Source organism: Choloepus didactylus, chromosome 10 (genome assembly GCF_015220235.1).
Source record: "Choloepus didactylus isolate mChoDid1 chromosome 10, mChoDid1.pri, whole genome shotgun sequence".
NCBI lineage: Eukaryota > Metazoa > Chordata > Mammalia > Pilosa > Megalonychidae > Choloepus > Choloepus didactylus.
The window spans coordinates 82,177,778-82,202,010 of NC_051316.1; the positions used below are offsets into that span (position 1 = coordinate 82,177,778).

The 24,233-nt window shown below is 48.7% G+C and overlaps 1 protein-coding gene across 1 annotated transcript in view; it reads right to left on the reverse strand.

The window, feature by feature from the left end:
* Nucleotides 1-3,329: 3,329 nt before the first annotated feature.
* The window catches only part of B4GALT1 (beta-1,4-galactosyltransferase 1), a 68,878-nt gene continuing 47,974 nt past the window's right edge, over nucleotides 3,330-24,233 (reverse strand). Inside the window, exons 3-6 of the mRNA XM_037797075.1 lie at nucleotides 9,950-10,137; nucleotides 7,566-7,688; nucleotides 6,567-6,671; nucleotides 3,330-6,337 (exon numbers count right to left, since the gene is read on the reverse strand). Of these exons, the coding sequence (XP_037653003.1) occupies nucleotides 6,205-6,337; nucleotides 6,567-6,671; nucleotides 7,566-7,688; nucleotides 9,950-10,137 (549 nt within the window). The 3' untranslated portion in view covers nucleotides 3,330-6,204. The remainder of the gene's footprint in view (nucleotides 6,338-6,566; nucleotides 6,672-7,565; nucleotides 7,689-9,949; nucleotides 10,138-24,233) is intronic.

Sequence of the window (24,233 nt, forward strand, 5' to 3'; positions counted from 1 at the left end):
TATGAGGGGCCAGTGTGGGGGTAGGGGATGGGGAATTAATTATAGTACAGAGTTTCTGTTTGGGGTGATGTGGAAGTTTTGGTAATGGATGGTGGTGATGGTAGAACAACATTGTGAATGTAATTTACATTACTGAATTGTAATTTGAAAGTGGTTAAAATGGGTAACTTTAGGTTGTATATATGTTACTAGGATAAAAATTTTTAAAAACACAGTGAACCCTGATGTAAACTGTGGATTAAAGTTAATAGTATAACATTGTTTCATCAATTGTAATGAAAGTATCACACTGATACAAACTGTCAATAAGAAAAACTGTGTGCATGGGGGGATATATAGGAACTCTATTTTCTGCATGTTTTTCTGTAAACCTACAAGTCTCTAAGGAAAAAAAAAAAGCAAACCAAGCTGGACTCAGCAACTACACTTAGCACCCATAAGCCGTTGATCCCCAGGTGGCACTTTCGGCCCATCTCGCGCTCAGCATCTCCAGGTGGGTGCTGGGACTGTTCACCCCAGTCTGCCACCTCCAGAGCATGAGGAGGTGGAGACTTGGCCGCAAGGGAACATTCCCCTGGTCAGGAAATCCCGGGCTCCTTTGTCTCAGAGCAGATGTTCTGTTTGAAAGGAACCCGGTTCCCTTCTCCTTAATCCTAACTCCTTCCCGTTCCCAGTCCCAGAGCTGAGCAGAGGCCCAGCCCCTCCCCTCCTGGGCTCCTCCCTCAGGGCTCCTGGGTACTCTGGGGCCTGCCTAGTTTGGTAGGGGGTGATCAGGAGCCCTATGGGGAAGCAGGTGAGAGAGAGAGGAATGGGGACAATGAATGCTTCAGAGGGTCAGCAACCATGACAGGCAGGAAAAGTCTTCCCTGAGCACAGAGGGGAATCAGGCAGAAGAGAGAGAGGGCATCGGCACTGAAATCCTGCCCTCCCTTACCAGACGGAGCTTTAACAGTTTACCTTCATGCAAGGGAGGAACACAGGCAGGAGTGATCCTGCTGTTTGTACAACTGAAGACCCAGATAAAGTGACTTACTTCAAGATCACATGAAGAAAACTCAAGACCAGGGCACTGGGAGACGGGCAGGACTATGGGGAGACCAAGGTGGATTCTGAGACCCAGTCATGAATCAGAAGAGCAAACTGAGGCTCAGAGAGGGGAACCAACTTGCTCAGGGCCACACAGCAAGTGGGAAGGCAGAGCCAGAAGTAATGATCATTGTACGCTTTTTCCAGGCTGTCTTCCCCGGACTCCCTGCCTGGTGACCCGGCACCCACTCTGCCCAACACACCAGACACCCTCGCACACTATCTACTTGATGACCCTCGCACACATCTTGCTGAAGTATGGCTGCCCTTTGAATGCCATGTTCCTCTGGTCTTCAGTCTGTTGACCCTGTCACACCCCATGACAACTGTACCCAGGTCCTGAAGCCCAGACAAAGGCAGCAGCCACGGTCCCTGCCCAGGGACTCTGCCAGAGAAAGAAATAAGGTTTATCTGGCCCGACAGGCTCAGCCAGACAAACCTCATTTCCTTTTTGACAGGGTAAGAAGTTCCAGTTCTAAGAAGAAACTTGTTCCAAGGAATGTCCAAACTTGTCTCTCCTGGAAGAGGTTAAGAGGAGGGGAGCCCAGGAGTGTGATATGGACTTGGCAACATCTACAATATGCTTATCTTCTCACTTCCTCACTCTCTCCCAGACCTCCCCCCTCACAGCTTCCCTCTGTCACGGGCAGCGAACACCCCTTGCCTGGAGAGGCTCCTTCCTGCACTTCCATTGGCACCGACCTACCTGGGCACCACAGCCCACCTCCAGAGGGCACGTGTGAGTCAGTGATTTGGCCACAATCTCCCATGTAAAAGAGGCACCATATGGGGGTCTAGTGTCTACTAAATCCATATGTGATTACTGGGCTCTGCCTGGCTCAGGCTTGGTTCTGGGACATGTGTGAAGGGGGAGATGAGAGAGAGAGAGCACAGTGCCTCGCAGGGGCAGAGCCAAGCCCCCTTCCTCCTGCCCCCTCCCTTCCCAAGGCTGCCGTTCCAAACTCCTTTGCTCAGTGGGGAGAGGGGTGAGGAAACAGCAAGGTCCCAGGTGTCTCTGGAAGAGGGGAGGTCACTTAATCCAAGGCTCACCCCGCAACTGCCATGTAGTAAAGTCCCAGGCTTTAGAAGGGGAAAAAGGAAGGTCCCCAGCTCCTAGGCAGATGGCTAAGTATATCTGTGTAACGCATATATGGCAGCCTGTGAGTACACATCAACACATGTGCCTGTGTATTTATTTACAATTCAACAAACATTTATAACACCTGTATGCTTATTATGAGCAAGGTGTGTTCTACGTACTTTGAAAGTATTAACTCACTTAATCTGCATGACAACCCCATGATGTAAGTTCTGTTATTATCCTCATTGCACTGATGAAGAAACTGAGGCACCAAGAGGTTCAGTCATTTGCCCAACTTCATAGAACTAGGAAAAGGCAGGGACAGGTGTGTGATGCACATTAGTGTGCACACATCTAGGCGGGTAAGTGTGTCTTCGGGGAGGGAAAGGTGAACTTACCTTTCTTTTGCTTCAATTCCATGTAACCCAGACTCTAGAGCCTGCAGAGAAAGCCCTGTAAGGCAGCACCTTTCCCTGAGGACCAGAATCCTCCCGTTTGAATGTCAGAGCCGAGCTCCAGGCCACATCTGCTTGGGCCTGAGGCCACCAGGATCCCACATCAGTCGCATGGACAGACCTTCAGCCCCGTTTCCCAGTCGGCCCCCACGTTCGCAGCTTTACCCTGGCCAGGTGTGCGGCTCCCTCAGCCTCGACGGCAGGGACACTGACCTGTGCTTCTTTGGGCGTGGACACCTCAATCCAACCAGGGTGCGGGAGGCTGCTGGGGGCCCAGGGGCACCAAGAAAGGGTCCGGGGCACTAACTGTCAGAACCATCCCGGCATTCGTTGAAAACTGCAGGATGTGGCCAGTGAACTGCTAGGGAAAGACATGAGGTGTTGAGCACCTGTGAGGTGCCAGGCACTGTTTTAGACACCTCATCTTCGTATGCCTCAAAGCCTCTATCATCCCAATTTTACAGGTAAGAAAAGAAGGCCCAGAAGGGGAAGTGGGTGATTCCAGGGAAGTGTGTGTACTGGTGAGGAGCACAGCCAGGTGAGATACTGCCTCAACCCCTCAACACCTACCCACCCCGCACCCCCATCCTCTCCCCTCCTCACCCCAGCCGCCTCGGCTTTCCTCAGAGGTTCTGCAGCAGCCCTGATCATTGACCCCAGCCCTGAGAAAGCCCAAACCCCTTAAATCAGAAGAGAAACCACTGGCATTTACAAAGATAGGGTCATTTATTCACGTTATATTACTGGATTTTAAAGGCAAAAATACAGTTCTTGTCTGTTTTGAACACCAAGGACAGACACTCACCCCGCCCCCCCATTTACAATGGTAAATACACACATTTGCATACATGGGAAGTCAAAATACACAGCAAAACAGGTCTCTGGGACAAGAATACTGTAGTCCTGGCTGCATGGGGCCCCCCACCCCCGGCCCGGACGCCAGCAGAGACCCTGCCCACACTGAGACCCAGCACCAGCATTTACTTTAGCCTTCCGGGCCACCTATGCCCTCTGATGTTTCCCGAAGGCCATTTCAACAGGGTTGCCAGCAACGGAGGGACAGAAACAGAGAAAGGCACAGCTCATGACAACTTCTTGGTCACAGCTCCCAGGTGATGGGCATGCTTCCCGAACCCCCAGCCCTGAACTCCCTGGTGGAAACAGGACCTGCACCCCTGGGCGAGGCACACATCCAGGCCTAACAGGCATGTGCTTCAGCCCACGCAGGCCCTGCGAGGGCACCGGGAGGTCAGCCAATGGGGGGGCCAGGTGAAGCAGTATTTCCCCTGGTTCTGAGAATGATACCACATGCTTGACTTATTCCAAGGAACATGAAGGAAAATGTAACAGGAAAAAAAGGAAAGAAAAAAGAAAACTCAGAATTTTGTTCAAGAATAAAGTAAATTACAAAGAAGTATCCACCCAGGGCATTTATCTCCTTTCTTTTAAGGCACTTTGGATAAGTCAGGACCTAGGGACAAAAAGGAGGCCTTCGTTCTTTGCATTTCCCAAAACTTCACGGTGTAGTCATTCCTACTTTTAAGACCCTTCTTATTAAAGAGTGGGGAACCGGCAGAAGGAATACTCTGCATAGTCCAGCTGATTCTGCAGTGGGGAAGAATTTTTAACCAACACAAAGGCTTCTCGAAAAAAGAATCAAGTTAGCTTCTGAGATGCTCAAAGCATTAAAGGCACAGGTAAGATCGGCGCCAGGCATCAGCTCAGGCTCCACATGGAGGGCTGGTACCCAGGAGGACAGTGGTGTGGGTCCAGGATGCCCCAAGCCACCAGGGCTCACCCCTGGGGTAGAGCAGCTGAATCTTTTGACTTTTGCCCAGGCGGGGCCCAGCAAGGGCGCTGAGTGGTAAGAACTGCCTCGTGCCATCTCCCCCAGGCAGGAGAAACATCTCCCAGAAGAGGCGGGTTTGGAGAAGGCACTTGCTGGGAGGGAGCACCAGCTAAAAATGGGGAGCGGGAGGCTTTAGGCACCAGAGTCCTTGTGTGGGAGAAGGGGTGTGGGTTCAACTGAACTTCTTTCTAGATCTCTAATTAAAAGGCACATTCACGCTGGAGAACAAATAGTCTGTTTGACCCTGAGTGCCACAGGCAAGTTTTAGGGAACAGGCAAGAGTGAAGGAACAGAAAGGGAGAAGAAGGAAGGAAAAAGGCAGAAGAACGGAAGGGGAGGGGAGGAGAACAGGTAATGCAGGGTGAGCCAAGGGACTAGGGCCAGGGAGCCTGGCCAGGGAGCCTCCGAGGAAGGTGACCCCCAGCCTCTACCTGCTGGGAAGGTTTCCCCAACTCCCCCTGCCTGGGGAGGCACTGGGGGGTAGTAAGCAACCTGATTGCTGTTATTTACAACCACACAGGCTTGGGGCCTGATAGGAGGTCAGAGGAGGTTGTTGGTCCCCCTACCCCTGCCCGCCTGGGGAGGGTTGGGGAGTGGGGAGCTCTGCCCAGCAAGCACAGGCAGTGGTGTGGGCAGAGTCCCTGCCCAAGAGGGTTCAGCAAGATAACGCCGACTCAGAGGCCTTGACGTCATCAACGGATCACAAGGTGAGTTTGCTTTTCACATAGCCTGGCCTGCCAGCAAAATCAGAGGCCAGTCATGGCCACTACAGCATACAGTATTTTTTTTCCCCCTAAAAAAATGCTCAATCCCCTCCCCACATGTAAAACACCACAATAAAAATACATAGGAAATTCAAGTTTACATAGCATGCCCAGAAAAATAAATTGTCATGACTCAGAATACTAAATACCTATATGCAAACTTGGATCAACACAAAAATGAAGAGAGATCATAATTCGAACCCGATTTGTTCTTTCTTTAAAATACCACAAACTGCTATTAAGAAAAAAACAACAACAAACTTTACATTCAGAAATCAGACAATTTGGAGACTGGCCACCGAATGTGAGAACACCCGAGGCTTTTGCTCTGATGGCTAAATTTGCCTTGGAATTCACACTTTAGCAGGGCAAAGGGTCCAAGGCTCAAGTTTTTAAATTATTTTGCTAAAAAAAAGACACACACATAGTGATTGTAATATTTGCATACCACTGAAAGAAGTTGGGGGGAGGAAAATATGAGAATGGTTGAAATTACACTTTTTTTTGTTAAAATATGACAACCAAAAAATATCACAGCAGTCTAATTTCAGCAGCACTATCCAATCGTTCACGAAATAATAATACCACAATTTAAAGCAAAATGCTTACCTATTTCACAACAATTTTAGCAGTGTTACTGCTGGGAATGAGTCCCACAGTCACCAAATTTTTGGCCATGTACAGCTCTGACTCTTTGGGGCGACACCAGGAACATGCCAAGAACCCCCAAATGCTGACAGTTTCTACACTTACAAATACCACGAAGAGCTAAGAAGTCACATGCGAGCCAAGCTGGGGCCCAAATATCCCACTCGTCCTGGTCATCTGGAAAGGCATCTGAATGACAAGTGAGGGAGACCTATCACTCTGACTGGTAAAAATGAGAGAGGGACCGGCCCAGCAGATTGGCAAAGAGACGCAGCAGAGGTCTCTGGCCATTTTCAGGTCTCTTATGAGTGTACCAAAGTGCTAGCTTGGTGTCCCAACGTCCACTGTGATTTTGGTATACAACGGATATCTCTCGATGTCCAGCACCTGGTAGGTGAGTGTGTTCAAACCGTCAGAGAGCATTGTCTCCTTCGTGTGTGCAATTCGGTCAAACCTGCCAACAAGGAAAAAAAGGGCAAGGGATGATGTCAGAACAGGAGTCTTTGAAAGAAACCATTAAACATCTGCACTTCTCCACCCCTCTCCTCGCTCTTCCTTTACCCCACCCCAAGGACTGACCCCCTCCATCTCCCTCCAGGCACGGAGCCCTCTCCTGAGCCTCAAGCCTGCAGTCAGCCCCCTCCTCTAAGGGGAAGAAGGAATACAACCGACACCGAACGCACCTCTGAGGATTCGGTTCATTTTTTTTGTCTCTTGAGTGGCGAATCATCCGGCACTTCCCAACTATCGCACTTGGGCGAGATATAGACATGCCTCTAAAAACTAACCTGCAGAGAGTGAAGGGACAAGTCATCACCACAGAGCTGCCATAAGGCTTGGATCTGACAGCCCCAGCTGTAAGACCACACCGAAGCTGGTGGGCCCAGGCTGTGGCCCCACCTGCCATCCTGCCCACTGTTCTCACCCGGCCCACCCCCCAGCCATCATGCCAGCCCTGGCCCAGTGTGGCAGAGTTGGAACTCACACTCCTTCCCCATGTCCATTTACCTCTGGTTCTGCAGTGTGAGAGAAGGGGAAGGTGGGGTCAGGGGCACAGAGGAGGTGCTAAGTCTTGAGGATAAAGAGGTGCCTGCAGAGCATTCTGGGTTGTCAGAAAAGCACATGCAGGGGCACGGAGGTGAGAGCAAGCATGGTGACACCAGGGAGTAGCAAGGCCCTAGGAGCTGATGAAAGGGTCTTATGTAGGGAGTGGCAGGAAATGGGTCTGGAAAGAAAGGCAAAGGCTAATCACAGAGAACTCTGAATGCTACGCTAAGGACTTTGAACTACACCCTGTAGGGGAAGGTCAGTATTTCCTACATGTATCTGGAAAAAAAAAAAAAAAAAAGAGTCCTAGAGTAAGACAAATTCAAGAAACATTGGATTTTTTAAAATGTTTCTTTGATGCAGGCCTTCTCAGAGCCTTTAGCATCCCAATGAATGAGCCAGTTTCTGGTATAGTGAAAGTAAACTCACCCCTTCACTTGGTTCATATTTTACACCTTCCCAGGCTAATCCAAAAATCTCAGAAGGTAATTTTCCTAAAAACTCTCTCAGCATCTATAGGAAGAAGACATCTGCATCCTTCCTGAGGGTCAGTCCTCACAGAATAACCAAGCGTTGTTTCAAAACTTAGAAGTGAAGGGAGACGGGGGGAAAGAGAGCTGAGCTGTAACCATTACCTGTTAAAAATGTCATCATCTTCACCTCCCCAGCCCCAATAATTATTAGGAAATCCATTGATGGTGAGAAACTGTTGTTTACTTAGAGCAGAGACACCTCCAAAATACTGAACATAAGGTAGCCTGGGGAAAAAACACATACATACACATAAGATTGGTGGTTAATAAGTTTTAACATTCCCAACATAAAGTTTGCTGAAAATCTAAACACTTTTTAAAGTTATTCTTTATTCTCTGGAACTTTTTGATAGGAGATTTATGGGGGTTTTATTTTGTTTTGGTATCAGGACTCAGATTATCTTAGAGAAGACATAGACATCAGCGTGGAATCATCATCTTTCCAAGAATACAGTGCCATTTCTGGTTTTATAGAAAATCAGTCACTGACAAGCACAGGAGTAAGTGCCTTTCTTCCTCGCTGACTCAGGAATCTGCTTCCCATGCATCCTGCTCCTATAAAGGAAGTCCTCATCCAGAAGGTCCTGGCATCTGAGGCTGTTTTAGAGTCTCTGAAAATCCCTTGTGCCCCTCTCTCTGCCCCCATCCCATCCACTCACAGAGCTTTAATTCTTTTAAAGATGCTCTGGCTCCAAGACCAATCCTGAGTCTAGGTAACATTTCTGAAAGTTTGCTAAAAATAAATTTTGCTCGGAAACTTCTATTTTTCCTAACTTAGCAAAATGCATATTGGTGAACCAATTTTTACATATTTCCAAACATTTTCTATTTCAGTATGTCATGGGTATGGATTGTGGCCTCCCGAGTGATGCAGAGTAAGCCCTGATGAGAAATGTTAAGATTCAGGATGTGCCCCAGAGGTCACGCATGGGTCTTTCTTTGGGTCCTCGAAGGCCTGAGGTTTGATGACTACCCTGGTTGCAGCTCCAAACCACATTCAGGCTCTTCCTGGAATCCAAGGAAACCAAACCCCATCAACAAATGAAGAAAAACTCTAACTCAGACTCTGAGGGGGAAGTTAACCAAACTATATACAACAGATGGAAAAAAGATGCAATTATTATTTTCAAATACATTCAGGAATTTTGACTGCAAGTATTCACAAGCAAAGATCCTTGGGGGCCCCTTTAATGAATCTAAGGTAATCTGTTTGTAATTAGGTGTCCTCTCTTAGATGTTAAGCCAATCACCTTCTGGCGTATCTCAGACTAACGTTTGCATTTTTAATGCAAGGGTTTGAACCAAGGTAGCCAAGTTAATGGGGTTGGGTTTTTTTTTTTGTTGTTTTTTTTTTTTTGGTAACCAGTGTTTTACAGAAATGGATTCTTGACTTAGCTGCTTCAAGGGAGAGTACATGGTAAATTTGACAAGATTTGCATTTGCTGGCTCTGCTGCTTTCTCTTCTCCACCTGCCCCTTCCCCCCCAAGCCTGATTGGTTCTCTGTAAAACAAAGATGGTGCCATGGTGTAGAATGAGGGCATCACCTGGGCCCCAGCCTTTTTCACCGCTACACTACAAGGAAGGGATTAAAAGGAGTCAGGGTATGAACCTGTACATGTCAAAGAGAAGATGCTATACCAACAGAGAGGGAGGAAAGAGAGGAGGGCACGGTGTGATGTCTAAGGAGTCTAGAAGTGAAATTTACATTCAAGTATTTTTTCCCCTTAAAGACAGCATGTTTGGGGCCTGAATACATTGGATCTGGGGGAAGGACTTCATAGCATCCTTAGATTCATCTCACAGCCTCCATGTCCCCCAGCAAGGGGAAGTAGGAAGAACTGGCGAGAATAAGGAGTCTGAAAGATAGCAGTTGTTGATGCGCTGTATCTAAACAAAAAGAGCATGGTGTGAGGACCACACTGTGGTACTCAGCCTAAGCCAGGGGTGCCCAAGCACACAGGGTACACCTGCGGCTCAGCTTCCTGACGCTTCAAGTTTATTTAGAACAGGGAGGGAAAGGTCAGGTTTTTCAACTGATAGCTGATTTAAATCAACTTTATGTTAACACAAACACATATAAATTATGGAACAGAATGTAAACTTTATATTTTTACAAGATAAAACAGTATCCAAGCCGAGGAATTCACTAGGGGAAAAATGACTCTGAATTTGCTTCCCAAGCTGTGTGGAGACAGGGAGAGAACAAAGTGAGGAAATACCACATCTGTTTAGAAACCAAACACAAGAGCCACTCCAAACATTATAAATTCTTCTCATCTGGAGGCGCAGAGATGACAACCATTCCTGGGCTTCTCTTACCTCTTCTAATAGTAATGGACTTTGAGCTTAAAAAGGCATCCATTTCTCAGAGGAAACATTCTTCCCCAGAGCCTAAAGATGCACCCCTGGGCTAGAGGAATTGCATGTCTCACTCGCCATATAAGAAAAAAATCTTTTCTGCCGATTCTGGTTGAATATCTCTTACCTAAAGCCAAACTTATCCATTGCTACAGAGATGTGCCGTGGCTGTGAAAAACACCTGTAGGCGTTATGGTCATCCATTGGAATGAGGTCCACGTCACTGAACACAAAGCAGTTGTAGTCATAGTCCTTCAAGGCCTCTTGAAACCCAATGTTGAGGAGCTTAGCACGGTTGAACATGGAATCTCCAGCCTGGTGCAGAAACAAAAGGAAAGTGCGTCAGGCACCTTAAGGCAAAGTGTGTTTGAGCAGAGCACCCACAGGGACTGGTGACTTGTCCATTAGATGTGATCATTCATCCACTCTTGGGCCTCATTTTACAAATCAATACTGAGTGTCATACCTTGATGCTGCAGGAAAGCATCCTGCAGAAGGCTTGCATGTGTATGAATGACATATGAATGTTATTCACTATGGGGTGTTCATCATAGCAAGATTACAAACAATGATATAAGCCTCACTAGAAAACTGTTTAAAATAACCATGGTACAGCCATACAATGAAATAGAGCTGTTTTGAAAAAAAGAATAAGGAAGCTCTAAAAAGGAAATGATCATGAAGAGCTATTAAGTGAAAGAGGCATTTAAATACACGTGTCATTTATTTACATACATAGATTAACTCCCGGGAAGAAGCCCAGGGAACTGATGAGACTAGCTGGGTATATCTGGGGTTCTTTCCACTTCTACTCCCCTTATACGGTTGACTAGGGTCTGATGATAATGTTGTGTGCCTTCCATGTGACTGTCAGGCACAAAACCAGGCACTAGAGAAATACAATGAACACACAATCCCGATCCTCACAGGGCTCAGTGCAGGGGGAGGTAGTGTGATACAAGCGATGGCACAAACAGGTGTTTGAGAGAGAAGAGGGACACCTGCTGCAGGTGCCAACCACCTGCCAGTACAGATATTTCACTTCTCTTGTTTATTTTCAGTCTCCCTCACTAGAATGTAAGCTTAATGAAGGCTGAGATTTTTAATTTTTATTCACTGATATATATACCCAGTGCCTTGAACACTGCCTGACACGTACTAAAAAAAAAAAAAAAACCTCAATTAGTAATTGCTGGATCAATGAATGAATGAATCAATGAGTACACTGATGGATGGGTTTCAACAAACAATGGCAGATGGCAACTCCAACCAGAGGGGTCCCTCAGGGGTCACCCCTGTGCGTCTCTGCACTTACCACCTCTTATGGCCCCAGATCAGTAGGGAGAGTAACAGCACGGACACTGCCACCCCTTACACGTAGCAGTTCACAAGGCCCCTCCACACACCCTGACCAGAATCCTCTCAACAACACCACAAAGAGCCCAAGGCCTCCTAGGGACACAGCTGGGACTGCAGCCCAACACTTTGGAATCCTGACCAAGTGCTCCTGACTCACTTTTCTGGGGATCACCAGCCTCAGGGACCTCTCCTTTGGGTGAAAAAGTGCCCATGAGGACCTGCAATGGACACATAATCTCAAAAGTGGGGTGCCCCAATCCTCCCTCCCTGCCCCTGAGAGAGGACGTGGGGACTGGCGCTCCCCAACGCTGCCCATGAGTGTGGACGGCGTGGACCAGAGCCACGGCCGCCCATCTCAGGTGAGCCACCCAGGGCAGCCAAGCACGTGGAGAAGCACAGGTACCAGGAAGTCAGGAAAAGCAGCCAAGAGAAGGGCAAATGAATCAAGGAAACATCTTAAATAAGAGCCTCTTTCTTCAGCCCATGACAAAGCTTTCCAACTGGGCACAGTGAAAGGAGAAGTGTGCACTATGGGCACACCATGTTCTTTGGTTGCCCCATCAGTTAACAAATCAATTTTAAATTCTGCCTTCAGCTAATTCTGTGAAAGTCATAAGGAAAAAAAAAATCAAAATTGAGAAATTGCATATGGAACCTATGAAAACTATGAAGTGGTTGTAATTACTATGACAATGACACATGTTGCTAATATCCATAAACCAGGCCCAGGTTAAGTGTCTGATGTGCACGGCATACCATTCGACCCTCTCAGCAACCCTGAAACCATCTTCCCTCTATCCCAGGCTTACTTCATTCCCCTCAAACCCTTCTACATTCTGGGGATGGAAAGAGGCCTGTACTGGGTGCTATCCATCCTGCTCCCCCAGACCCATTAAGACCCTAAAAGAGTGGCTTTCCCTAAACATTTTCAAACATAACTCAGCCTCACTGAGTACTCTCCCAACAGGTCAGGGGAAGGTATCCCAACAAAGCCTTTTTATATCTGTGCAGTAGACACACTGAGGGTGGCTGCCCAGTTCATGGCAATTCTCCCTTCTCTTGGTGCCCTCCCCCAAAATAGGGGCAGGGGGTGTTTGTTGGCATGTCTGTATCAGAGGACCCACCTCCTGGCCATGGCTATTTGCCGTAATGACACCTGACTCAGCTGAAGTATGTTCCCTCTCCCAAGAAATGGAAATTTGGAACTACGAATGGACACATCTGGAGCCAAGCCCCACACGAATGGCAGCAGCCAGGAGGAAAAGCCCACAGAGCAGACCTGTTCCACCCCTTTCCCCATGAGTGATGCAACAGTCCCTTTGACTTACTAAGGCGCCCCAGTGCCCAGCCCTAACTTAAAACTGGACAGTTTCTGCTGCCATAACCAAAATAACCTGAGTTATACATCATTCCTCTCTTCCCTCCTCCCAGCCCTCCCTCACTTATGAAATCCGGGGAAAGTGGAAGGGCAGACGATACTTCAGCAGGAGTTATTATCTGCTGGGCCCCTAGGAACATCAGCCGAGAGACATGACAGAGGAGCAGTCTTCTTCTTCCTCCCCTGGGATTAAAGAGAAGTCAAGTCTCTTTAGTGAGTTTTCTAAGCTTTTTCTGGTGAAACCCTGTGACACCTCAGGTACTCACCTGTCTTGGATAAGAGGGACAGGGGCTGGCATGCCCTGAAGTCCCCCCAATGCCAGGTGGTGTTCATTCCTCTCCAGGGAGTGGGAAGACACAGAGCCCTCTTTCCTGCCCCTCTTCATTGAGCACGTTCATCCAGGGCTCCTGCCACTTCATTCACTCAAACGTTTATCAAGCACCTACTGTCAGACCAAGCCAAATGCACCACCGTCAAAGACACGTGCATTTTTATCCCAGGAGTGCCAGCTTCCCCACTTAGCAATGTGACTTTGACACATGACACCGCTAGGCCTTGGTTTCCTCATCTGTGTCAAGGTGATGACAGGAGGTGAATTGTGAGGATTAAACAAGACAGTGCACAAAGAGGCCTCAACATAGAGGCTGGCACATGATAATGGGGCAAAAGTGTTGGCTACTATCATTTTGGCAGGAATATGTTTTCCCATCCACCTCGAACAATCAGACCTTTCAGAAAGTCTCTTGGAATTCCGACTGTAGAAACTTCTTATGGAGGATCTGGCTGCCAACAAAGGTCACCCCACAGGATGGAAAACAGGCCCTAAGAGACGAGGCAAAAGGATATGCAGTGCTCTGAGGCAGACGGTCTCATCAGGGAAAGCATCCCGGTTGAGATCCACAATGCAGGTGCCCACTGTTGGAAGCCCAGCCCCACAGGCGGCTTCCCAAGCCAGCTGCAGCCCTCCTTCAGCAGCTACTCATGAGAGTAGAATCAGTTGCTATGAGGGGAGGAAAAAAGCCTCCACTTTCCAGCAAGAGTAGGCCCAGGCTTGGACAGCCACCACAAGAGTGACCCAGTGGAGGAGGAGGGGGACCTGAACCAACCCTGACGTCTTCACTCAGGGATCCAACCAGGAGACTTTGCATTCTCTGGTGTTTGTGTGTGTCCCCCCAGTGAGCTTCGAGATTCCTCCCAAATCCTGCTTCTCCGATGGAGGGGGATTTTCTAAAGAGGATTAAGGCTCAAGAGAGTTGGCCTGTGGCTCACATGCTCAGAGTCTCTACAGCAGCAGAACAAAGTCAGAGAGACCTTCGGAGACCTGTGAGATAAGTGCATATGGAAGGCCCAGCTCAGAGAAGAGGGGCCGGCTTACTGGCAGCAGGTACCCCTCTGAAAACCTAGCTTTTTAAGCGTAGGCTTCATCTTATGTTGGCAGGTATGCTGGATCGAATCTATTATGTACCCCCAGAAAAGCCATGTTTTTTTAACCCACTCTTGTGGGTGCAGACTTAGTGTGGGCAGGACCTTTTGATTAGGTTATTTCCATGGAGATGTGACTTGACTATTCAAGGTGGGTCTTAATTAGTTTACTGGTGTCCTCTATGAGAGGATAAAAGGCAGAGACATTTTGAAGAGAGCCAACTCAGACCAAGACGCTTAGAGACGCTTGGAGATGCAGATAGAAAGATATTTGGAGACTCTAAGCTAGGTGATGAAGCCTAGAGTCTGCCCCGGAGAAGCTAAGTGAGAACCCACAGATGCTTAAAGAGAAGGCCACTGGAATCAGAAGCTGAAAGCAACACAACCCGGGAGCAAAGGACCAGCAGGCGCCAGCCATGTGCCTTCCCAGCTAACAGATGTGTTTCAGATGCCATTGGCCTTTCTTCAGTGACAGTATCTTCTTGTTGATGCCTTAATTTGGACATTTTTATGGCCTTAGAACTGTAAATTTGTAACCTAATAAATCGCCTTTAAAAAAGCCAATCCATTTCTGGTATTTTGCATAACAGCAGCATTAGCAAACTAGAAGAGTAGATAAGAGTTAGATCTATCCGTTCCTTCTAGGGCAACTGTCTCCTCATCACAGAGGGAGAGGACAAGGAACAAAAAAGGCCCCAAAATATATAAAATCTCCAAATAACTGAGCAGAGGCAGTTGCAGGAGGGGTTCCAAGAAAGCAGGCAGAAGGCAAGCATCAGACTCAACACAGACCCTGGGGGTGGTGGTGGGAGAGAAAAGGGTGCCTGGGAACGGAGAAGGCAGTACACGCTGTGAGGAGGTCTCCTCCAGGAGCCTGGAATCTAGAAGAGGCCTCATGCAGCCCTCAGCACTGGCCGAGCTGGCACGTGACTGCTTGGCCCAACCAGAGGCCTGGCATTCCCACAGCCAGACAGCGCAGCCATCCCATGGACCAGATCTCATAGCAAAGGCTGTAAACCTTATATGACTGGGCATTCGCTCCTCACAGTGGGTGCAAAAGTCAGTCAAGCAGAGCCAGCAACGGCCAGTGCAGCAAGGACAGGAGTTCAGGCCAGCTCAGGCATGCCGGCTGGGGCAGAGTGAGGAAGATGAGGGAGGAGGCCTGGCACGGATGGGCCTGCAGGCCCAGCTCCTTTGAGGAGAGAAAAGAAGAAAGAAGCACCCCTGAGACACTTTGTGTTGCATATCTAGTGCCCATCTAGCAGACCTAGGCAGCAGGGAGGGACACCTTAAGAGTCATCAGATGGCACGTTGGGGTTGTTAAAACCTTTTTGTAGAGCCCTCATTTACAATAAAGATAAGGGAGAGCAAACAGTATGTCTGCAGAAAACAGATGACACTTCTGCAAACAAGGAAAAGGAAACATACTTCAAAAGCCAGCTCCATGGCCATCAGGGAACTGCAAATCAAAACCACAGTGAAACGTAATTCACACCACCCAAAGGATGGCTATAATGAAAAAGACATATAATAACAAGTGCTGGTGAGGATGTGGAGAAACTGGAAGCCTCCTATACTGCTAGTGGGAATGTAAAATGGTGCAGCCACTTATGAAAACAGCCTGGCAGTTCCTCAAATGGCAAAACAAGGAGTTTCCACATGATCCAGAAATTCCACTCCTAGGTATATACCCAAGAGAAACGAAAAGCTATGTTTGCATGAAAACTTGTACACAGATGTTCATGGCAACATTATTCAAAATAGCCAAAAAGTGGAAACAATCCAAATGCCCATCAACTGGTGAACAAATAAACAAAATTGGTATATACATACAAGAGATTATTCAGCACTAAAAAGAAATTAAATACTGATACATGCTACAGCATGGATGAACTTTGAAATCATTAGGCTCAGTGAAAGAAGGACCACTTATTATATAATGCCAATTACATGAAGTGTCCAGAACAGGCAAATCCACAGAAACAGAAAGTAGATTAGTGGTTGCCTAGGACTGGGGAGATTGCGGGGGAGGGGGGGCAGCTAAGGGGTACAGAGTTTCTTTTTGGGGTGATGAAAATGTTCTAAAACAGTAGTGGATACACAACTTCGAATATATTAAAAGCCACCGAAGTGTACACTTCAAATGCTCAGAGGGCAACGTTTCTCCCCCCCTCACATATTTACTCTTGCCAACATTTATTTCTACTTCACACTTAGCAGCAGGGATACAGAGAAGAAAAACAAAACAAAACAAAAACACAGGCCCTGCTTTTGAGAAGTTCCTAGTTAAATGGGCAATTACAATGGGGAAATGAGCACCTTATGGTGGACAGTTGTGGGGTGAGGGCACCTGCAGAGAGAAGTGGGTATGGAAAGGGGGGGGGGGGGCCGAGGGTTGGGACACTACCCTAGTCCTAGGGGATTTGAGAAGGCTTCTGAGAAGTTAGCCAAGTGAAGCAGGGAGCATGAGAAGAGAATTCCTAGGAGAGAGGCAGCATTTGTAAAGGCTGTGAGGAAAAGGAAACATTAGAGGAACTACAAGAAATTCAGAATGGGTGAAAACAGAATGAGACAATGTGCTGGTTTGAAACTGTTAAGGACCCCAGAAGAGCCATGATATTTTAATTCAATCTTTTTGGGTGGAACCTTCTGATTAAGTGTTTCCATGGAGATGTGACCCACCCAACCTTAGGTGAGACCTTTTGATTAGATCATTTTCATGGAGGTGTGACTCCACCCATCCAGTGATTAGTTCACTGGAGTCCTTTAAGAAAGCTCACAGAAAAGACAAGCTGAGACAGACATTTTGGCGAGAAGCTAAAATATGTAATCCAGAGTTTGCCCCCAGGAGAAGCTAAGAGCCAACAAAGACCCAGATGCTTGGAGATGCTGGGAGATGCAGACAAAAAGACGTTTGGAGATGCTGAGCTAAGAGATGAAGCCCAGAGTTTGCCCTGGAGAAGCTAAGAGAGGACTCCCAGATGCTTAGAGAGAAATGCCCCAGGAGATTCAAGCAGATTGCTGAGAGAAGCTAAGAGAGACAGAAGCCCAGAGACATTTTGGAGAAAGTCATTTTGAAATGCAACCTGGGAGCAAAGGACCAGCAGATGCCAGCCACGTATCTCCCCAGCTGACAGAGGCATTCTGGATGCCACTGGCCTTCCTTCAGTGAAGTATCCTCTTGTTGATGCCTTAGTTTGCACACTTTTATGGCCTTAGAACTGTAAATCTGTAACTCATTAATACTCCCTTTATAAAAGCCAATCCATTTCTGGTATTTTGCATAACAGCAGCTCTGCAAACCAGAACAGACATGAAGGTAGAGGTCGGCTGGAGCAGGGGAGCCGGGTGCCCTGCCAATGCACAGGCTTTGTCTTTCATTTAGGCCATGGGGAGCCCCTGGAGGTCTTAAATAAGTACTGGGTTTTGCACGTCAAGGAGGAATTTGCCCACCCCACCCCCACCCTCACCCAAAGGCAGGGAGACCAGTTAGGAGGCTCTAGCATGATTCATTTGAGAGCTGGAAATCAGAAAACAATGGCAGGCAAGTAGAGAATGCCTCTCCAAGGATTAAGATGAGCATCGCCCTTCAAGAGTCTTCATGGGGGTTTTCAGGACAGGTGCCGGGGTCTGGTTTGATTTCCAGCTAAATGCTCACTGTGGTTAAGGCAACAATAACCTTCCCCTCATCGCAACAGGGAACCAACTACAGAAGCCACACCCCCCTTGCCCAACTCCTAAGAGTCTCTAGAAGATCTGCTCCATCAAACCACTCTGCTTTCCCTGGATGCCAGGCTATGTGGGTACACCAGCAGACACAGACCCAGAACACAGCGGCTTGGGGACTGACCACAACTGGCCTCTCCACCACCAAAAGACACAGTAGCAACAAAGTTGAGAACATCAACCCAAAGCCAAGAATTAGAAAGAATCAGAATTTCCATGTGACCAGAGAGACACTGTCGCTCTCACATATGTGCCCTGGACCATTTCAAAGCCACCTCTCCCAATGCCTGCAGTTACCCCCAGGCTCCCAGCTCCACAGATCCAGAGGCTGGACTGCAGAGAGGGGGAATGTTTGCTGAAATGCCCACTGAGTCTTTTCTGTGCCTGCTCAGACACAAGAGGAAGGGCCTATGTCAAATGGGCTGTAGGTGGGTGGTAAGAGGTCAGGGCAGAGGAATCTCTGGTGGGGAAGGACTGGCCCCCCGTCCTAAACGTGGGCTGTGGGGTGGGAGACGGAGTGGGAGGTGATCCCCAGAGAATTACTGGCACAGGCCTGGGTTTATTAAAATGCTGAGTCTGTGGAGGCTATTATCCACTCACTCATGAGGTAACAGCCATTGGGCCTGTGGTTTTTAACCGTAATAATAGGGTGGCTCTGAGCTTGGCCAGGGCCGTGAACAAAACATGGATCTGAGACTATAGTTCTTTACCCAGTAAGCAAAAGAAATGAGCCCTTCAGGGTCAGGGACCAAGCCAAGGGGGTGGTTCTCTGTCTGCCAAAGTAATCACCAGAAGAATGAGTGTACATCCTTGACTGCTGCTGGACGAAAACAGAGGTCAGAACAGAAGTCAGAGGCCATGAACTTGCCTTCAGTGAGAACTGAACTAACAGACTATCCCAGCAGGGATTCCGGGTGAGGAAAGCACAGAGGAGAGTCTTCAAACTCCAGCTCCACAGAAGCCTTAGCAGGACGCCAGCCTCTCTCCAGGGCTCAGTAACCTTCCTGAGCACTGAGATGTGGCTGTCTGCAGTTTGTTAAGAGTGTGGCACTAAGCATTTACAGGATGTTTAAGACCCAAGTTGGAGAAAAACACCTTAGAAAACAAAGGTTTCTCTTTCAGAAAGCTATGTGGCCACTTGTATTAAGAACCATAAAAATATTTACACCACTTCTGGACCCATAATCCCGAATCTGTAAATCCAACCTGGGGAAATGATCCTACGGGTGAAACAAGCAAACACAAAGAAGTTCATTGCAGCATTATTTACACCAGTGAAAAAGTGGCAGTGATCCAAATGTCTTCTATTGGAGGAACGGTTCATTAATGATGGTAGAACTATATGGTCAACCACTACGAAGGCATGAAAAGTAATGATTATGAAGACTATGAAATAACATGGGAAGATGCTAATGATATAGAATTTAGGAAAAAAGCAAGATACAAAAGTACACACACACACACACACACATACATATATATATACAGTATGAGGTCAACTGTGGTTTAATTTTAAGAAGGCAAAGTCTCCCAGACCTCTTCACAACTTCACGCCACTGGTGTTTTGGCGTGAGCACACGGAGGCCCTGCCCTTGCCTGGGAGACCCCAGGGCCCGAGGATGGCACGCCGTGAGATTACTTGCACAGCGGCCCCTGACCAGCGGGGCCTCGGCTCTGGGTCTGGTGTGGGGCGGGTGGACATTACCAGGGCAGCAGCGGTGGCGGTGGCGGCGGTGGCGGCAGCAGTTAGGTCAGCACTCCTCTCTCTCTTTCTTTATAGGAGGCGGAGGGTGCAGAAGAGAAGGTAGGTGGAGAGTAAGAAGCAGATCACAGAGAGCAACTCCTCCTTCAGCTTGCTTTGCTACTAACAGGATTAACAAGTAAAGGCAAAAGGCCCCCACTAGAAGGAAAAAAACAAAAAAAAAAAAAAAAGAGAGAAGGATGGATGCAAGGGAGAAGGGTCAGGAAAAAAGAGGCAAACGTCAAGACTGCAAAGGAGAAGGGGCCCCTTCCGACCACCCTTGTTCCAGGGCAGAGGCACACTCCTAATAAGCTGTCACTCCCTGCTACTGAGTCAAGGGTGGGCTGAGAAAATGGCCTTTCCCAGAATAATTTCCAGGAAGGCAGTTCATGGGCTCTGTGAGTACCAGTAACAGTTTCAACACATCCCCCAGGAGAAGGGAGAGAAACTGACAGAGAGGGGGGAAACACAGCAAAGGAAACACCCAATTGCTAGGGCAGCTCTCCAACAGTCTTGGGACACAGGCATTGCCCCAGCCTCCCCCACATCCACCCCCAGGAGGGACCCATCCCTCCCCTCCAGAGCTCAAGCCTCCCTCCCCACACACTGACAGCTCAGGGGAGAAATGGAAAGCAGAGAAGGGGGCCAGAAAACAGAGATGATCAAGATCAGAGCCAACCCAGAGGGCCACAGGCCCAGGCAGCTGCCCTCCGTGACGAGTGACCCACGAGGGGGCGTCACGCCAACTGGTCTTGGCCTCGTGCAGGAACCACCTGCCTGGCCGGAGGACACAGAAAAGCTGCAGGGTTGTGGTGACAGGCCCCCTCCCTCATGGAGGGCCCAAGGGCCTGTTCCCAAGCCTGCCAATGCCCAGGTCTCAGGGCAAACAGCCTGGCACCACCTTGCAACGGTCCCCCTAAAACAGTGCACAGATGAAAAGGAAGAGGGCGGAAAATTTAAAGCCAGACGGTCCTCCCTCTGCTTTCCCCTCAGCCTCTCCCACCAGGGTTTACCTGTTAGCATGTTAATCAGGGGAGTTCCCCAGAGGGTTCTGAGGCTGTCACTCAAAAGCTACTATTTCCTCACGTGGGACTTGCAGCATTAGCATGTGCATGTACAGCCCAAGTATTCAGGGAGTGAACACGGCAAAGCCAGGCATCCATCAGGCCTCGGCTGACCCATCTGAAACCCAGGCCTGCCGCACCTGAACAAGGAGAAGGCCCATTTGCCTCCCTGGGAAGGTGGTGAGGGTCTGAGTGGTGAGTCCATTCAAGCTGTTGAGTCCACAGGACCATCAGGGAGCTTTATGCCATTAACAGCCACAGGGCTAAGGCAGGCTTTCTGCATATTTCCTGAAAGGGAGGTCACCCGGAGGACTGTGTCATCGGCAGCCCGTGACCCGGTCAGCAACCTGCAGGAAGCTCTGTGGGGGGGCCCAGGGCCAGGTCCTGACCTATCCTGACTGGGAAAGGAGGTTTCACTTCCAAGATGCAGGGACTTGGACAGAGAACCAGGAGTAAGGGGTCCCGAGGGTGGGTATAAAACGCAGCTGTCACAGGGACGCGCTTCACACCCTGACAGAGAACATACTGACTGTGGCTGGAGCTGCCTGGTCAGGGAGGCAGATCCGAGGGACTAGGGGCTGGGGGGCAGGGGCCTAGCCAGAGGGAGGCACCTGATCATCATCCCTTATCCTAGAAAGGGCTAGGTGGCCTGGAGGCAAGGGAAGGGTCCTATTCACCCCAGGAGGCTGCACAGAGCTAAAGAAGGGTGGGGGGAGGGCAGTGCATAAATGATGGCCAAAAAGAGAGCACAAGTAGAGGAGAGAAAGGAAGGCACGCCAGGTAGAGGGGACAGAAAAGCAAAGGCACAGGGAAGGGAGGACAGACGCGAGTCTGGGTGATGGTGGACAGTGCGGCTATGGCTGAGGAGGACGTGGCTGGAGGCAGGTCAGGCACGGACTGCAGAGGCTCAGATGCCAAGCTCAGAGCTTCGGACCACTCAGACCCTCGGCTGTGGGCAGTGGGGATACACTGGAGGGTTTAAAGAGTGGGGGTGCTAAGGTCAGACACAGAACTGAGGAGACAGTCGAAGCCAGAGGATACACAAGTGGAACTGAGCAAACCAGCCCTGGGTGCCTGTTGGGGCAAAGGTCTCTGTAGTTATTGCAAACCCACCCGACCAGCTGGGCCTGCATTCCTCACCCTTCTAGTGCTTTTTATGATGGTTAATCCCACAAACATCCTACATCTCTTTATTTAAGGCCAGTGCTGCCAGGTGGCAGGCAACCTGCCTTCCTCCTCACCTTGGGTGGGTTTACAGTTTCCTTTCCCAGTATAAGGAAGTGCAGGGTGTATCCTTCTATTTGCTATGACATATCGCAGGGCACCCTGGGCTCCCAGAGGCTGAATGTGCAGGAATGCCAGGATCCTGGGGAGCTGGGGCAGGAAGAAGGATGGAGGAGACCACCCCCCCCGCCCACACACAGGTTTCCACCTTCTTGGTGAGATGCCGTCAGGGTGATTGGAGGGACCTAAACCAATAGGGGATGGTTAATAGCATAATGTGAACCACAGAAACTTGTGAAAGCTCAGCCCTGCGTGTGGAGCAGGAGACACAGCCCCCTGTGAAGAAGCTGCCAGCATGACAGGGTCTAAGTCCTCTGAGATTCTGTCACCTGACAGGTCCCAGGCTTTACGCCATTGTCCTCTGACCACAACAAATGGGGATGAGGGCCCTGATGTTGGGACTGAGTGGGGGGAAAGCAGGAAGTGGGGAGAGCAGTAAGGAGTTTATCGTCCAGCACAGGGCAGAGAAAACAGGCAGGAAGAGTGAGGTGTAGAGAGGAAGGAATTAAATCACAACCGGCAGAGCTAACATTTGCTGAGGGCTCTCTATGTGCAAGGCACTTCATAGCCCTTGAGGTCGGTTCTAAAACCATCCCCATCCCAGCCATGAGCGAACGACGGCCTGAAGAGACTGAGGAGCCTACCTAGGGTCACTGAGCTGAGAAGGGGCTGAGGTGGGAGGGAACCCAGGCGGTATGAGCCTGGAGCTCATGCCCAGTCCTGGGCACACGGCTTTGAGGTGCACTTTGAGAAAGGGCTAATGGCCTTGAGGAGAGTCACTGTGCTGCAGGGAGAGGGCACTAAATGTGGGAGTCAGGGGCTGGGGTTTGGGTCACGGCCCTGCAGTTACTTGTCTGACTTTCCACCCATCACTTTCCCTCACTAAGCCTCAGTTTCCTCATCTGTGAAAGGAAGTAGAGGTTTTCAAAATTCCAGCAAATACTGAAGGGGAAGCTAAGGAGGTGGTGCAGAGGACAGGGCCCCCATTTCAAGTAGAACTGCGATGCTGTTATCCACTGCAGACGGATGGAGAGGGGGGTCATGTAGCTCTTCATGGGGCAGGAGGAGGGTCTGCTCTTAAAATCCTGTTTGGGAACCACTGAACTAGATTGTCTCAGGAGCTCCTTTCATTCATTCTCTCTAATCTTAAATGGGGGGTGGGTGGAAGGACAGAATAAAGAGTCAAATGGCAGCAGAGTTTCTGCCCTTGGGACAGGGAAAGTAAGGGGTGGGGGTAGATGCCTAACAGCTCATAATGTTTATTTGCCCAACAAACAAGGCACAAAAGTCAAAGCCAGATGCTATGAAATCCCTTTCTTCCTCTTCTAGAATATAACCATGAAACAGAGAATACAGGAAGTTTCTAATTTGCAGAATGGGAGTTATCTAAATGTTTCTCCTTCCTCCTCTTTCTTTTCAAGGTTTGGGTCTCCTATTACCACTTCATTAAGTGCTCTTTAGCAATATCATGAAGATAATATTCTTTACCAGAAAGAGGTGGGGCAGACTTCCAGTTTCCTGTTGACTTGGTTATCTGGAAACTCAGACCATATTTTATATTTTCCCAAAGAAATAATCAGGGTGGAGTTGGAACAGAAGAGTTAAAACGGATTGGGAGAGAAGGAGATAGAAGGAAAATAAAGTAAATAGCTAACCTTTGGAAGAGACAAAAAAAAAAAAAAAAGACACTGACAAGACTTTTAAAAAAAAATCTATGTTCGAAAGACTAAAAATTAAATATTTCTGGTGCTGTGTTAGCTAAGCTGCAAAGGAGAAAGGGGAGCAAGGGGAGTTCCTGGTATCCCAGGGAATGGAAAATAAGGAAGGGGTGGGGAGGAGGTGCTAATTTAGGCCTGCTCTCCCCAAAGTGCGATTTACATAACATTCATCACTTGACATGATTCTTGGAAAGCACCTCTCCGGTCAGACACTCTCAGGACTGTGAGCTGAATACCTCTCCTGAAGGTCACCACGTGCAGCAGGGTACTGAAGGTTCTGCAAGTATTAGTCCTGCTTCACGCTGTTTAACCAGCACCCTCCATGTGGCCTCAGGGTTCTGTTTTGCAGCGTGCACTCTGGGAGGCCGACACACACAGTGTCCAGTGTTGCCCACCACAGTGGTGCCCCTGGTCCAGGCCACCTCGCTGGGCTGTTCTTCCAGCTCGGAGCGTGGAGCTGGTATGGGACATTTGGAAATTTGTACTTGTTTGAAGCCTGGGGACTACCTATGTAAATTGTGTCATAGGAATCAAATTTTACTGGTCTGGTACTTGTTTTGACTTTATAATTAAAGAGGGAAATCTCACATGTACCTAAAATACAATATATATCTACAAATTAGTATTCTCCCCTCCAGTTTTCCTCAATCATAGTCACCAGAATTCATAAACTCAGCATCATCAGACTCTCTTTTACACTCTTTGCCCAAACATATGTG